General features: G+C 43.9%; 2 protein-coding genes across 2 annotated transcripts in view; one reads left to right on the plus strand and one right to left on the minus strand.

Moving 5' to 3' along the window:
• LOC141121918 (uncharacterized) overlaps window positions 1-17,233 on the minus strand; it is a 274,854-nt gene that overhangs the window by 126,429 nt on the left and 131,192 nt on the right. The gene's annotated exons all lie outside the window — the stretch shown is intronic.
• LOC141121926 (uncharacterized) overlaps window positions 2,073-17,233 on the plus strand; it is a 55,787-nt gene continuing 40,626 nt past the window's right edge. The window contains 4 exon segments of the mRNA XM_073611681.1: window positions 2,073-2,159; window positions 5,680-5,808; window positions 5,936-6,070; window positions 6,159-6,362. Of these exon segments, the coding sequence (XP_073467782.1) occupies window positions 5,713-5,808; window positions 5,936-6,070; window positions 6,159-6,362 (435 nt within the window). The 5' untranslated portion in view covers window positions 2,073-2,159; window positions 5,680-5,712.

Raw genomic sequence — 17,233 nt, forward strand, 5'->3', positions numbered from 1 at the left:
TATTAAAAGTTCAGTTATTAGTTGGAGGTGTGAGGAATCTACCCATGATAAATGACAGGCTAAATCCAGCTTGAGATGTTTTCTACACCTGGAGTGTGCTGAGTTCTTGGATAACGTCTACACAGTATTTACAGATTGTCTTTATCACCCCAACGAGCTCCAGTTCATGGATGTAATCATTATGTTTGGATGATCTCACCAGTCAGGAGACTTTCCTGTCATCCTACATGATCCCTTCTGAGGATTCTTCTATCCTTCCAAACAAATGTATGAAATCCTCGATGAGTCCTCCTTCTATGTGATCTAGAAGATCTGGAATCACAATGTCTTTATGGATGAAGTGGATGACCCAGTTTATATATTATTTATTGCTTTACAGATCTTTTTCACTCCAGGATTAATTATTTATTTATATAAGCATTCAAGGAAGTGTTCTTACTTTGAGAGATCTCCACCAACATTCCTATATGAACATTACATCCTTGCAATTTATGGGTAACCACTTGCCGACCTGCTCACGCAGATATACTGCGGCAGGTCACCTCTCCTGAGAAAACTGACGTACCTGTATGTCAGTCTGTACAAGGAGGATAGCGGGCACGCACACGCCGCGAGAGCCTGCCTGCGGGTGCCGCAGACTCGATGTCTGTCGGTGGCCCATGATCGCAGCAAGGAGAGGCAGAACGGGGAACTGCCTATGTAAACAGGGCATTTCCCCGTTCTGCCTAGTGACATGACAGGGACCTACTGTTCCCAGTGATCGGGAACAGTGATCTCTGTCATGTTTCCGTAAGCCCATCCCCCCTACAGTTAGAACACGCTGAGGGAACACACTTAACCCCTTGATCGCAGCCATTAACAGTAAAAACAATTAAAAAAAGTAAAAGTCCCTAAATCTATCCCGTAGTTTGTAGATAACTTTTGCGCAAACCAATCAATATACGCCTATTGCAATTTTTTTTACCAAAAATATGTAGAAGAATATATATCGGCCAAAACTGATGAATACATTTGTTTTTTTATATTTTTTTGGCATATGTAATATAGCAAAAAGTAAAAAAATTATTATTTTTTAAAATTGTCGGCCTTTTTTTGTTAATAGCGCAAAAAATAAAAAACGCAGAGGTGATCAAATACCACCAAGATGAAAGCTCTATTTGTGGGGAAAAAAGGACATAAATTTTGTTTGGGTACAGTGTCGCATGACCGCGCAATTGTCAGTTAAAGCGACGCAATGCCGTATCACAAAAAATGGCCTGGTCATTAAAGTGGGGTTCCACCCAAATTTTGAACATTATCTCTATGCATTCTCTTCCTTGCCTAGATGCTGACATGCTGTGTAAAAAAATTTAAATCGCCGTAATTACCTTTTTTTTCTAATCTTCTTAGCACTTCCTGGTTTTCCTCCCGTGGGAGTAGGCGTGTTTCTAGCCTCTCCCAGACCTCCCACAGTCCCCTGGGAGCTAGTCTCAGGCCTCCCAGCATGCATTGTGCAACAGCGTCATCACAACATCTCGGTGAATGCTGGGAGCACAGCATTCACCGCATCCAGGAAATACATGCTTGTGGGCTTCAAATGCATACAATGAAGATGGAAACCGCCTTCAGTGAATTTTATAAGTTATTCTTTACAATGAAATCGGAAACAGGCGGACTTATTACACAGAACATGTGAGTAGATAATCATGAGAAGAAAAGTTTGTGAATGAACTCCAAAAAAAAAAAAACAATAGATAGGTGGACCCCCACTTTAAAGCAAATCCGGGCAAATCCTTCCAGGGCTGAAGTGGTTAACATCTTCATTATAAGTGCATTGATACAAACAGTATTTTTATGCTTTATGATATATTTTTACATTTTCTTCACCAAAAAGATCAATTTTGGGAGTTAACTGTTTTCTTAGGCATACCATTGTTTTTAACGTAGCCCCGTAAGATTGATATCATACAGGAATGGTTATTATAAGATGTTTATAGGGGCTGCAGTTCCTCTGATTGCCACAAGATGGTGATCTCACTTCTACCCAGACAGAAAGTCTCTATGGAATACAGACAGGAAGTGATGTCAGGTACACACAGGAAGTGATCTGGAATAAAGACAAGAAGTTCCATGAGGCACGAAGTACAAAAGAGACATTGCTGGAAGTGGCAGTAGAGGAGGTAATAAGATCTTATTTTCTATTTACACCCAGTAACCCCCCGTCATGTCCGTCCTCTTCCTCCATAGTCACTGTGATGTCTTTTATCTCCAGCAGATGATGATACACACATATATAGTGTGGAAATGTAGAATAACCCCTTCAGGGGCCAAACATTCTCTTCATTTTGGAGATAAATTCTAGTAATATGTTCCTCTAAACAAACAGCACTGACAATAAATAGACAAGACAATGACCATCCTGACCATACATGGCCTACAAAGGACAATTATTACACTACACAGGCAGCCAATGGGCAATCATTACAATATGCAGCCAACACAATGATGGGGTGCAGGGGTCAGGAGTATGGAGCATAGAGCCCCTTACATTGCTGGTCAGTAGGAAGAAAACATTCCCCAGCCTGCCATGAAGAATATGTTCTATCATTGGTGTCAGAGGGAGGAAAATACTGAGGCTTCTGATTGTAGTAGAGGAGCTGATGGGGTAGTGGGACTAAAAGACTCTGGGAGCCTCTGAGGGGCAGGGGTCTCAAACTGGCGGCCCTCCAGCTGTTGCAAAACTACTTGTCCCATGAGGCATTGCAAGGCTGACAGTTACAAGCATGGTTCCCACAGGCAGAGGCATGATGGGACTTGCAGTTTTGCAACAGCTGGAGGGCCGCCAGTTTGAGACCCCTGGTTTATTGCATCTGAAGGGCTCTGGGACCCCTGAGGAGGAGGTGTAGCTGAAGGACTTTGGGGATCTCTTAGGAAGTAATCTGGCTGAACAACTCTGAGAGGTTAGTGGGGCTGAAGGGCTGTGGGGGCTTCTGAAGAGGTAGTCAGGCTGCACGGCTCTGAGGAAAGATGGGGCTTTAAAGTGGTTGTTAACCCACTTCTATGAGATTGTCTTATCTCCTTTGTACCTTAATAACCTGTCCCTGTGCTTTGTAAAAAATCTGCCGATCTGTATCGATATAAGCACCATTCCCGGCGCTCAGCTGATTCCTCTCCTCGCTTCTCTCTCTGGCTCACAGCTGCAGTGGGCGGGGCCAAGCCCTCCCGCTGACGTCAGCGGGGAGGTAGGGGAGAGAGTAAGCCGACAATAAACTGAGCGGCGGGAGATGCAGTCATACAATGTACAGATCGGCAGATTTTTTTACATTACACAGGCACAGGGACACCTGTTATTAAGGTACAGAAGGGATAAGACAATTTAATAGCAGATACGAGAGGAGCAGGAGCAGGGGGTGGGGGCGGGTGCTGGTACAAGCAGGGACGAGACAGACACAGGAGAGCTGCAGATAGCAGGGCTGCAGTGAGATGAAGCACGCAAATGGACCACAATGTCAGGGCTCAGCAGCCATGATTATCGTGGTCAGTTTGCAAGGGGGAGGGTATAGCCAGGCAGGATCAGCCAGGTTTTTCTTAGCGTATACAGGGGGCCAAATGACACAGCACAAGCACTGTGCTTTAAAATGCTTTAAGGGAACAGGATCTGTGTTTTTTTTTTGGGTTAACATATGCTTTAAGGCTCATAGAGACTCTTGGTCTCTGATGGTCCTCTAATGCCACCTGCACTTACTTTTATAAACTCCTTAAAGAACTCCTGCCAGCAAGTGAAGGAAGCTTTCACCTCACCATCTCACTGGTTAAGAAATATGTTGCAGGACACAAATAGAACAAAGGACACTTTGAGGAGGTATGTTTGCACAGCATCACTTACTGGTTGGCCAGTCCAATACCTTCCCAAGACAGATGCTCTGGCAGTGCCCAGTGCTGGAATTCAGAGCCCTAGGAACCCACTGCCACTCTGTATAGTGTCCTGGATACTACAGAATACTAACCGAGAGAACAAACCCCTCCTGATACCCACACTGGGCTGCCATTGGAGGGAAGAGAATAGACTACTCTCCTACAGATCTCTACTCCATCAGCAGCATCCTCCCACTATCCAATGCAATCCCTTCTCTTACTGCAGAGAGTGACAGTCACATCACTCCAATCAGTCAGCAGGATGCCAGAGATTTGAACCTTGCACCCGGAGTTCTGGCAATTATGCTGATTATCCGGCAACTCCAGCCAAAAAGTCAGCAAGTTCCCCTTCCTGGACATCATGATGACCCGACATTGTCCTCACATCACTGCCTCAGAGCAAACAAGTCAAAGGAAGGATCGTATTTCTTATTCCTTATCTGCGCATCTAAAACTAATCAAAACCAGTTCAGAAAAGAAATGAACCCAACAGAGAAAAGGGAATTTCTGATCCGACAGGCCAAGAGGGTCCCAGGACCTTGAAAATGTAGTAAACACGAAACAGTCCAAACTAAATGTGCTCCCATGGGGGGAGTAGTCCTTAAATATACAGCAACCCTCCTATTACCCCCCTCACATCCACATCCTATTATTGTGTGACCAACACCATCCAAATAATTCTTACATAGTTACATAGTAGGTGAGGTTGAAAAAAGACACAAGTCCATCAAGTCCAACCTATGTGTGTGATTATGTGTCAGTATTACATTACATATCCCTGTATGTTGTGGTCATTCAGGTGATTATCTAATAGTTTCTTGAAGCTATCAATGCTCCCCGCTGAGACCACCGCCTGTGGAAGGGAATTCCACATCCTTGCCGCTCTTACAGTAAAGAACCCTCTACGTAGTTTAAGGTTAAACCTCTTTTCTTCTAATTGTAATGAGTGGCCACGAGTCTTATTAAACTCTCTTCTGCGAAAAAGTTTTATCCCTATTGTGGGGTCACCAGTACAGTATTTGTAAATTGAAATCATATCCCCTCTCAAGCGTCTCTTCTCCAGAGAGAATAAGTTCAGTGCTCACAACCTTTCCTCATAACTAAGATCCTCCAGACCCTTTATTAGCTTTGTTGCCCTTCTTTGTACTCGCTCCATTTCCAGTACGTCCCTCCTGAGGACTGGTGCCCAGAACTGGACAGCATACTCCAGGTGCGGCCGGACCAGAGTCTTGTAGAGCGGGAGAATTATCGTTTTATCTCTGCAGTTGATCCCCCTTTTTAATGCATGCCAATATTCTGTTTGCTTTATTAGCAGCAGCTTGGCATTGCATGCCATTGCTGAGCCTATCATCCACTAGGACCCCCAGGTCCTTTTCCATCCTAGATTCCCCCAGAGGTTCTCCCCCCAGTCTATAGATTGCATTCATATTTTTGCCACCCAAATGCATTATTTTACATTTTTCTACATTGAACCTCATTTGCCATGTAGTCGCCCACCCCATTAATTTGTTCAGGTCTTTTTGCAAGGTTTCCACATCCTGCGGAGAAGTTATTGCCCTGCTTAGCTTAGTATCGTCTGCAAATACAGAGATCGAACTGTTTATCCCATCCTCCAGGTCGTTTATAAACAAATTAAATAGGATTGGTCCCAGCACAGAACCCTGGGGAACCCCACTACCCACCCCTGACCATTCTGAGTACTCCCCATTTATCACCACCCTCTGAACTCGCCCTTGTAGCCAGTTTTCAATCCATGTATCCAATTCTTACTTTCATTTCCCAAAGTTATCCATCTACAAGGAGACCTGTATAGATCAAATGACGGCACCAATGAGGATGGAGGAGGACCGGAGTCACATGACTGAGAAGATACTAAACCTCACCCTGGAGATCATCTACCTGCTGACCGGAGAGGTGAGGAGGATTCTGGGAGGTCACATGACATCACTCTTATCTCTATTAATAAAACACAGACATGACCGGAGAGGTGAGGAGGATTCTGGGATTCTAACATGATATTCCTATTGGTTCCTCAATACAGAGATTTCCTCTTGTGAAGTCAGGCGATCATATGACCATCACAGTGCCTCCATGTGACTCCCTAAAACCTGAGAGACACAACATGGAGAAGATTCTAGAAGTCACCAAGAAGATGATGGAGCTGCTGACAGGAGAGGTGAGGAGGATTCTGGGAATTCTGGGACATTATCCAGTAACAGAAAAGGGATGTGTCTGGATGGTGACTGTATCATTGTGTGTGTCAGGTTCCTATAAGGTGTCAGGATGTCACTGTCTATTTCTCCATGGAGGAGTGGGAGTATTTAGAAGGACACAAGGATCTCTACAAGGACATCATGATGGACAATCAGCAGAATTTGAGTTTTGCAAAGAATGTAAGGAAAGAATTTCCCCAGAATGAGACGATATTGAACCTCACCCTGGAGATCTTCAGCCTGCTGACTGGAGAGGTGAGTGTAATGAAGGGGTTAAATCTGACTCCGATGTACAATAGAATGTATTCAGAGTCACTTTAAGTCTTCTGATGTTCTTCTAATCCAGTATTTCTCAACTTTTTTGCCTTCGAGGAACCCTTGGCAAAAAATTTGCGATCTTGGGGAACCCTTAAAATAATTTTCAGATCAACACCTCACGCAACATCGGTGTGATCAGCGAACTGTTGCTATAACATTAAATAATAGAATAAATATTAAAACTTCCTTCTTTAATGTGGAACTTAGGCTGGCTTTTTTCTGCACAAATGATAAATTCTGGGTTGAATTTGTGAAATGCACACACAAATTTTTCACCAGGACAGGACACAGGGGTGTCACCAGGACAGGGCATAGGGGAGTCACCAGGGCAGAGCACAGGAGAGTCAGTTCACCAGGGCAGGAGTGTCACCAGGACAGGGCACAGGGGAATCACCAGGTCAGTGCACAAGGGAGTCACCAGGGAACAGGGGAGTCACCAGGTCAGGGCAGAGGGGTGTCACCGTGTCAGGGAACAGGGATGTCCTCTGGACAGGGCACAGCGGTGTCACCAAGTCAGGGCACAAGGGGGTCACCAGGTCAGGGCACAGGGATGTCCTCAGGTCAGAGCACAGGGGAGTCACCAGGTCAGGGCACAATTGTGTCACCAGGGTACACAGGAGTCATCAGGGCACAGGGGGGTCACTGGGTCAGGGCACAAGGGGAACACCAGGTCAAGGCTCAGGGTGGACACCAGGCCAGGGCACAGGGGGTCTGTAGTACTGTTTATTTTCTTCAACATGCAGAGCTGCACAGGGAAGCTGCTGGCACATGTCTATTATGGTGTGCTGATTCCAACCAGCTTTCCTCTCTCATCCATCCCAGGTGATGTCACACACAAGTACCTGGGATGGACAGAAGCGAGGGGCCAGTGAGGATCAGTGGAGTACAGTTAGGATTAGTGGGAATACAGGTATGCTGTACACAGTTCACCTATTGTGCTCATCTCACTACAGCATTCCACACCTGCTGGAATCAATAGCCACTGATACAAGATGCTTCTCACACACTGCACGCCCTCCTTTATTCCCGCTCCACCCTCTTCAGTGATGTCATAGTAGCCCGAATTACAGGGGAGGCATCGGGTATCATGTGCCTTGTCAGTACTCACTGTCAGTGTGCATTGGACAGATATACATTGTCCACAATGGTGAATTATGGCAGAACCCCTGGTTGAGAAACGCTGTTCTAATCAATCAACGACATCTAAACAAGCAGGGCCATTGTTAGATATCATGGGGCCCTGTACAGCCGACCTGACAGGGCCCCCCTGAAAATATCAAAATTATAATTTCGCTAAGTTGCTGTAAGGGCCAGAATGTGGTATTTTTTACATTTTTTTTTTTTGCATAGTCCATCAATTACAATGGGCTGCCTAACACGTGGGAATGTATGATTTTTTTTAAGTGTGTTGGACCTAACTACATGATACTGTGGCAACTGCGCACACCTGCAGAGGGCAGTGGGTTTCCTTGCGGTACAGGAAAATACCCGCTCTTGTATACATTCCTGCACCACAAGTGGTATGAACAAGCCCTAAAGGCTATTTTAGGTAGGGAAAGGAGACAGACCTGGAATTGTGACTGCAATTGCACTAGCAATAAAATTCAATTAGGAATCTCTCTAGAGAAAAAAAAGTCAGCAGTAACAAATTCTGTAGCTGTTGACTTTTAATAAAAGGACACTTACTTGTCCAGGGATCCAGCACCTTCCTCAACAGGGCTAGTTCTTCACTAGTCTTCAGGTTCCTAACTGTGGGCAGCTGGCTGTGGTGCTTTCTGTTTCACAGCCGCCTGCCCACTGTGCATGTACAACCCACAATACTCTAACTGGCCCTGAAGGCTTCTTGTACCTGTGATAAGTCTCAGAAGGCTGCAGGCAGGGAGGAAGAAGGAGAACTTTCTCATCTCGTCTTTCAGGACAGTACCTGGAGAGAGCGCAGCTCCACCCACTTCCCAGGAAACACTGCAGTTATTCCTTTAAAGCCTGGACACTTCCACCATGGCCTCAGTTGTAGTGTTTCCTCTGGCCATGGTGGAGGAAGCGCTGCAGGGGACCAGGGGTGTGCTGCGCTTTCTCCAGGTGGAGGTGAGTTAAGGGCATACCTGTGTTTGTTTCATTCTTTCTTTTTCAGGCCCAGCCCAATACCCCCCCTGACAGGTGGATGGTATTGCGGTGTCTCCCACTTTTAGAGCCCGGCGAGGGCAGAGGCTGCTGATGGTCCCACTCCGACAGACGGCAGGTGCAGACTGTCTCCATTGTGGAGTTGTGAGGTCTGCACTCGGCCATTCCCAGTGGCGGGCGACGTCACTGCCGGATGGGGCGGGACTTGCGGCGGCTTCCGGTCTTGGCCGATGGAGCGTAGAAGTGGGAGGCGGCCTCGGCCGTGCAATTTCCGGTCCTCACAGCAGCGATGGACTGGGAAAATTCAAATATAAAAGGAGACATGCTCTCTAAAATGGCTACCGGAAGGCTGCGGTTTACTGGAGGATGGAGCCAGCACAACCAGCAGTAGTGGCAGGAGCAGGAGCCACATGCACAGGCCAGACCCAGGTAAGAGAGGCAGGGGTCTCTATAATACCAGGGCTATGTTTGTTTCCCTCCCTTCCTCCTCTTGGGGGGGGGGATGGGGGGGGAGGGAGCCTGCCGCACACTGCACAGGTAGTTTTATTCTGTGTTTGTTTACAGCGGTGGTTTTGTGGGGTATGTTTTGTGCCACTGTCTGTTTGTTTTAAAGATCTGCTAGCGAGAAGATATTTATGCACAGCTTATTTATAAATGTTATGTTGGTTTGGTGTTTTTCAGACAAAATCTAAAGAAAAGTCCAAGCATGTTTTCCCTTCCCCAAAAAAACGGTGTGCTTCGTGTAAAGCGGCCCTTAGGGAGGCATGGACTAAACCGCTGTGCAAGACTTGCATAGCAAGTCAGAGAGGTCAGAGAGGAAACTTCCACTAAAGAACCTTCTGTCCAGCCTAGTGAGATGCTCACTTCTTTCCGGAAGGAATTGGAAGATACGTTTCAATTAGGCATGTGCAATTCGTTTCGTTCCGAATTAGTTTTTTAACGAATTTCAACAAATTCGTTAATTCGGGAATATCCGAATTAACGAAAACTTGTTTAACAAATTTTTTCCGAATATTCGTAAAATTGGACATTCGTAAATTCGGGCATTCGTACATTCGCAATTTACGAATGTACATTCGTACATTAGTAAATTGGTGAATTTGTAAATTCGGAAATCTGAAATAATAGTTAACTAATAATAACTTAACTATTAGTAATTACTAGTAACTTTTAAATTATAGGTATTGTAATTTCCTTTAAAATTTGGCTGTTAGTGAACGTAACACATACAAATTTATCCGAAGTTATGAATGATCCGAAAAAATGGAATGGAACATAATGAATTAATAAGGATAAATAACAATAATAATAATAACAACGTTTTATTATTATTATTTATTATTAATTTGTTCCGTTCCATTTGTTTAGATGCAGCATTCGTTTTGGATAATTCGTAACTTCGGATAAATTCGTATTTGTTACGTTCACTGACAGTCAAATTTGAAAGAAAATTACAATACCTAGAATTTAATAGTTAGTTACTATTTCAGATTTTTGAATTTTCGGGTTTTTGGATTTTCAAACTTTGAATTTACAAATTTCCGAATTTTCTAATTTACAAATGTACGATTTTACGAATGTACGAATTTACAAATGAACAAATGTAAAAAGGTACGAATGTTCGAATTTACGAATGTACGAACGAACGCATTTACGAATCACGAATGACCCCAAAAACGAAAAAAAAAAAATACTACGGTAATGAAACGAAAATGAACGAATTTTTTTGCTGTGCACATGTCTAGTTTCAATCCTTTTGTTCCTATCTGGACAAAGTCCGGTAGCGCAGTCAGCGGAGTGTTCTCCACCCAGCGCTCACCTCCTCTACAACCAGGAGTGTGGTTAGTGAGTCTGAGGAGAAGGATGTCTTCAGGATCAGAGAAGTAAAATGAGATTTCCTCTTCTCCTTATAGGTTATCTTTTGGAAGAGGTAGAGGACCTTCTGAAAACCATACATACAACCCTGAATATAAAGGAGGATAAGGCTCAATTGTCACTACATGACAAAATGTATCAGGGCATGGATGAAGTCAAGCATCGCGTGTTCCCTGTGCATAAAGTGCTGACAGATTCTATTAAAAGTTAATGGAAGGATCCAGAGAGGGCTCCTTTCTTTTCCAGGTCTCTCAGAAGGAGATTTCCCTTTGATGAAGATAGTGCACAAATTTGGAACAAGAGACCTAAACTTGATGCAGCTTTTTCGCAGGTGTCGCGAAACACTGATTTAGTTTTTGAGGTCATGGGGGTCTTAAAGGACACTATGGACAAAATAGCTGACTGTTAATTGAAAAAGGCTTGGGATTCTATATTAACTAATCTCAAACCAGCTATGGCATCTACAGTGGTGGCCAGGAATTTAGAATACTGGCTGGAACAACTGAAGGACCATATTGAGGCAGGTACCCCTCGGAAAGATTTGTTGGATACTCTGACAGTCCTACAAAAGGCATGTTATATGGCCAATGCTTCGGCTGAGTCGGTTAAAATTTCCGCAAGATCTTCAGCTTTAATTAACTGCTAGAAGACCTTTTGTGGATCAAGACCTGGTCCGGGGATTTGGCCTTCAAAGCAAAGCTGTGCAGCCTACCCTTCGAGGGGGACCTAGTATTTGGCCCAGATCTTGACGCTGTTCTAGATAGAACAGTGGATAAGAAAAAAGCATTCCCAACCAAAAAGAAGGTGACACCACAGCCTAAAAAGAATTTTCGTCCTTTTTTCCAGACCCGGGACTCAAAGGAAACAGGACAGAAGAGACCTTGGAGGTCTCAAAGGAGTCGAGAGAAGTCTGGGGTGTTGTCTCATCCCCCTAGTCAATCTGCTAAGACCCAGTGACGGTCTCCTGACTGTAGGTGGAAGGCTTCAGTATTTTCTTCCACAATGGGAGGGGGCGACATCCAGTGCGTTTTGTTCTCAAGCTTATTTCGGAGGGTTACGCACTGGAGTTCTCAGAAAGCCCACCGTCCTGTTTTTATGTGACACAGCTCTCCAGAGATCAGGAGAAGTCAGTGGCAATGATATCGCTCTTGCAGGAGTTCCTGCAACAAAAAGTAATCATCCCAGTACCCCAGCAGGAGGAAGAACTAGGGTGCTATTCTCTCATGTTTTTCTGGTAAAAAAGCTATCAGGAAAATTCAGGTTAATACTGAGTTTAAAGATCTTAAACAGGTCCATCTGGTACAAAAAGTTCTGGATGGACACGATTTATTCAGTGAGGACTAAGTATAAAATTGATGCGCTTTAAATAAATAGTGCACAATATGCTGCTGCGACTAAGCTTAAATCCAGGAATAAAAAATGCATACATGTGAATAAAATAAATTAATAATTATGGTGCTAATACATGTGTTAAAATTGCCAAAATAAATCTTCAAATTGGTGATGTGACGGTGAGTATAAATAAAATAATAATGACACTCTGAGTACAATGTCCAGGCAGAGATAAATAGTGGGAGAAAGTAAAAAAAAAAAAAAAAATTTTTTACACAGTTCCTTCCCTTAATCCAGATTGATTGACTCACTGGGTTAGATCGTTTGTATCAGGATATTTAGTTTTTCTTGCATCCCACTTCAGCAATTACACTGCTGGTGATTCGGCTCTCATGGGATGCAAGAAAAACTAAATATCCTGATACAAACGATCTAACCCAGTGAGTCAATCAATCTGGATTAAGGGAAGGAACTGTGTAAAAAATTTTTTTTTTTTTTTTTTACTTTCTCTCACTATTTATCTCTGCCTGGACATTGTACTCAGAGTGTCATTATTATTTTATTTATACTCACCGTCACATCACCAATTTGAAGATTTATTTTGGCAATTTTAACACATGTATTAGCACCATAATTATTAATTTATTTTATTCACATGTATGCATTTTTTATTCCTGGATTTAAGCTTAGTCGCAGCAGCATATTGTGCACTATTTATTTAAAGCGCATCAATTTTATACTTAGTACTATTTGTTTGGTTATCTGATCACCCTATATTGATAGCAGCTTTAATTTACTGATTTTTTCATAGCACTAACTATATTGGTATATATATATTTATAAGCACAATTTATTTATATCACACATATCTGTCCACATCAGCGCTTGGTTTTTATTCATTTTTTAGCACTTATTCAGTGAGGAAACTCCTCCCCGCAGGGTGCTTTCTAGCCTCCATAGATTTAAGGGACGCATACCTGCATGTTCCCATAACACCGGCGAAAATAACAGAAATATCTGAGTCTGGCAATCAGAGCAGAGGGAGTGGTGTCACACTTTCGGTTCAGGGCTCTCCCATTTGGTCTCTCTGCTTCCCCAAGGATCTTTACGAAGATCATGGCAGAGGCATTGGCACCACTCAGGTTGGAAGGGGTATCTGTAGTACCATATCTGGACGACCTTCTCTTGTTTGCCAGCTCAGAGAATCTTCTACGCAGGGATCTGAAGGGGGACACAGAGCCATTTAGAGAGTCTGGGCTGGATTTTGAACAAAGAAAAATCAAGCCTAATCATTTTCCTGTAATCAACTCGGTGCAGGAAAAGATTTTCCTCCCAGAGGAAAAGATAGTAAAAGTACAGGCGGCAGTAAAGAGAGTGCAGACAAATCTGGCTGTTTCAGTTCGAGCAGCCATGTCCACACTGAGGCTTCTTACAGCCTCTATCCCAGCTGTTCAGTGGGCCCGCCTCCATGCGAGAGACCTCCAACGGGCAATCCTACAGAGTTGGGCCTACGGAGAGTCTCTGGAAAAACAGATAAGGATCCTATCACCAGTAAAAAGAAAGTTGTGGTGGTGGAGGGATCAGGCGAATTCGAGCAAGGGTTTGCTTGGGATTTTTCCTGCAGCAAAAATTCTCACAACAGATGCGAGTTCCTGGGGGTGGGGTGCCAGGACTGACCAGGACCAGTTAGCTCAGGGGTCCTGGTCAGTGGAGGAATCCAGGAGATCCTCAAACTGGAGGGAACTAAGGGCCATTTTTCTGGGGTTGTGGGCCTTCAGACAGACGATCAGAGGACAGCACATCCAGGTATTGTCGGACAACGCCACGGTGGGGGACACAAGGAGCAAGTGTCTTCTAGACCTAGCCCTTCAGACTCTGACCTGGGCAGAGGACAATGTGGCATTCCTAACAGCAGTACATCTGAAGGGCAGCCTAAACCAAATATAGCGGACATTTTAAGCAGAAAAAGTGTGCTAGAGTCCGAATGGAGCCTGAGTCAGGAGGTCTTTCAGCGGATAGTGGACAGATGGGGAGTTCCCCAGATAGACCTTTTGGCATCAGAGACAAATGCAGAGGTTCCGGTTTACTGTTCCCTGAACAGGCAGGACCAGGTCTGGACACACTGGCGCAGCGATGGACCTTCCGTTTGTGTTACGCTTTTCTTCTTCTTTTTTTTTTTTTTTTAATTGGGAAATCCAACTTTATTAAATGAAGGTATGCAAATATACATCAAGCATTTGGCATGTACATTAATGAAAATATAATGATATACAGTGCACAGTCAAAGTATTCCACTCTATTGATTACAATTATTAACATCCAGTTATAGACTTTTGGTGAGATTACCACAAGATACCCAGAGCTCTACTCTCCGTATACCATGGGTTTCTTTACCCCTGCAGCCCATATGTTTACCTTGATACTTTAAGTGTTCTTTATGGTATTGGCCAATAAGTGCAAGTTTCTCCATCCTCCAACCAACTTTCCCAGACTTTTGAATATTTTTGTGTCCATCCTCTATGCATATAAATCAACTTTTTGTACAGAAGGGTATTGTTCACATCCCTTTTCCAATCCAACACTGTGGGAGGGAAGGTCTGCATCCAGGATTAAGCTACAGCTTTTCTAGCCATAAAGAGAGTTTCATAGATGAATGTAGCTTGAAACTTTTCTATGTCTGTATCTGGTAGGAGGCCCAGTATGCACAACTTCGGGTCCAGTACAACAGGGGAACTCATTTTATCATGCAGGAATCTAATCACCTGTGCGTTTGCAAGATGGGGCATTCCCACATCAAATGGTAGAATGTGCCTGGGTCGCAAGTACACAGGGGACACATCGATCCACGTGTAGGCTGGAATTTGGCCATCCTCAGTGGTGTCAGATATGCTTGGTGAACAATGTATGGCTGTGTCAACCTGTCAGAAAGTTTAAGCAATGCTGTTTTTACATTTTCTAAAATTTCATCCCAATCTGAGTCACTGATAGCCCCTACGTCTTTCTCCCATCCTATATTGGCCTTTTGGATTACTGTCATTACCCTTGGGAGCCTAATTGTAGAGTATAGGTTAGAAATTAGTTTTTGGGGCTCTAGGCCCATAATTATTTCCAGGACCTGAGGGCGCTCAAGATTAATAGCAAGATTCCTAAACTGGGAACGCAGTGCATGGCGGAGCTGCAAGTACCTAAACACTAGATGGTGTGGAATAGAGTATTCTTCTTTGAGGGATTGGAATTTTTTAGGCCCTGTTATAGTCATTACTTGGTGGAGGTATAGTATCCTGTACTTGGCCCATATGGTAGGGTCTGGTATATGCTTAAGTTCTGGCATATGGTTGTTGAGCCACAGGAGGGTGTGGGAATATATATATGTCCCAGTTTTAGCTTTTTCAGAGTTATTTCCCACATTTTTTGGTGGTGTAAAAGCATATCCTCATTATATTGGGAAGGTCATCTACGTTCCTGTTCCTCCCCCCCCCCCCCCGAAAAATGGCCTGAAGAGGGGATGCCAGTGGACTCCCTGGGCTGTCACACACTAAGGTTCTATAGCGCTGCATTTCAATCTTATTAAAATAGTACATATGGGATAATTGTGAGGCTATATAGTATTCCTGCAAGTCTGGGAGTGAAGTTCCCCCCATGGATGTGGGATGTAAGAATGTGCCAGGCCAGTTTCTGCCTTCCGTGACCCCAAACAAATGAGTTTAGGATAGCTTCCATTTTTTTTTTAATTCTTAGGGGAATATATAAGGGTGTGTGCCAAACTATATAGAGAATCTTGGGTAATAAGATCATCCTAATGATGATTATACATCCCATAACCCCCAGAGGCAGTTTGGGCCAGGCTTGTGTTTTGATTTTTATCAGGGAGAATAACGGTTCTACATTAAGAGTAATGTAGTTTCCTAGTTCCCTCGTGACCTGCACCCCCAAATATTTGATGGTCTACTCTAGCTAATGGAAATTCCGGGTGTGTGGGGGGAGGGGAAAAATGATCTATGGGGAGGATCTGTGATTTATGTGCAACCCTAAGAGACTTCCCATCTTCTGAATGATCTCTAGCGCCGCCTGTAGCGATAGACCCTGATCTGCCAGATATAAAATAGTGCCATCTGCATAGAGTCCTATTTTTTCCAGAGACGCGTCTACGCGTAGTCCATCTACCTCTGGTGCTGCCCGGATGGCAATGGCCAGGGGTTCAGCTGCCAGGGCATAGAGAAGAGGGGAAAGAGGGCACCCCATGCCGTGTGCCCCTCTGGAGGGGGAATTGGTCAGATAACCACCCATTGACAAATACTCTTGCTTTTGGTGATTGATACAGAATCTGCACCCACTTGATAAAATTTGACCCAAATCCGAACCCCTTTAACCACTCCCATAGGTATGGCCATTCTACCGAATCAAATGCCTTGGCTGTATCCAAGACCACTACCACCCTTGTACCGAAATTGTCATGTTGGGCTTGAATATTCATAAATAGCCTCCTGATATTCATGGCCGTGTTTTTCCCAGGCATGAAGCCAGTTTGATCCAGGTGTATTGATGAGAGAATGACAGTGTTAAGACAAGAGGCGAGTATCTTGGCCAGTATTTTAACATCCACTTGGAGCAGGGATATGGGTCAGTATGATTCGGGGTAGTGGGGATCTTTCCCTGGCTTAGGGTGGACTATTATTTGTGCTTCTTGCATGAAGGGAGGGAGCACTCCCTTGTCAAAGATGTTTTGGTACAGTTGTTTTAATTTGGGAATAAGTATCTCCAAAAAGGTATTGTAAAATTCCAGGGGCGGACCATCCAGGCCTGGAGCCTTGGACTTAGATAGCTGAGACAGTGCCTCTGTGACGTCATTTTGTGTTATAAGGGCTTCAAGCATCTTAACTTGTTTGGGTTTAAGTTTGGGGAATTGTATAGTGTGTAAGTAGTTTCTAATATCTTGTTGGGAATGTGTGCTCTGTGTCCTGTACAGTTTACTATAAAAAGTCTGAAATCGTGCCGCTACCTGAGGGGAGGTCAATAATGATATCCCCCTGTGGTGTAGTCAGGGAGACCACCACCGGTGTTTTGTCATTTAAGTGTGCTAGGTATGCGAGTAGTTTCCCTGCTTGTTCCCCATGCTCAAACACACGCGGTTTGCAGAAGAAAATTTGTTGTCTGGCTTTCTCTATATGCATTTGGGTGACTACTCTAGCTTGGGTTTAACCCTTTGAAGATTGTCAGAACTGGGGTTTACACTATATGCGGTTTCTAATTCCTGCAGCTTGTCTGATGACATCTGCAAGATGAGCTTAGAGGACAGCTTAAATCTATTTATTTTAGATTATAAAATCCTGCGCGCCTGATCTTTAAATAAATCCCATTCCATGACACTAATAGATATAGTACTTTTATCATTTAGAATAAATTTCAGTTCCCTTGCTATACCTTCAAGGTCAGGTATGACCGATAGCCAGAATGGATTAAGTCTCCAGATATGGGTGGGA

This window comes from Aquarana catesbeiana, unplaced genomic scaffold (genome assembly GCF_042186555.1).
Source record: "Aquarana catesbeiana isolate 2022-GZ unplaced genomic scaffold, ASM4218655v1 unanchor234, whole genome shotgun sequence".
NCBI lineage: Eukaryota > Metazoa > Chordata > Amphibia > Anura > Ranidae > Aquarana > Aquarana catesbeiana.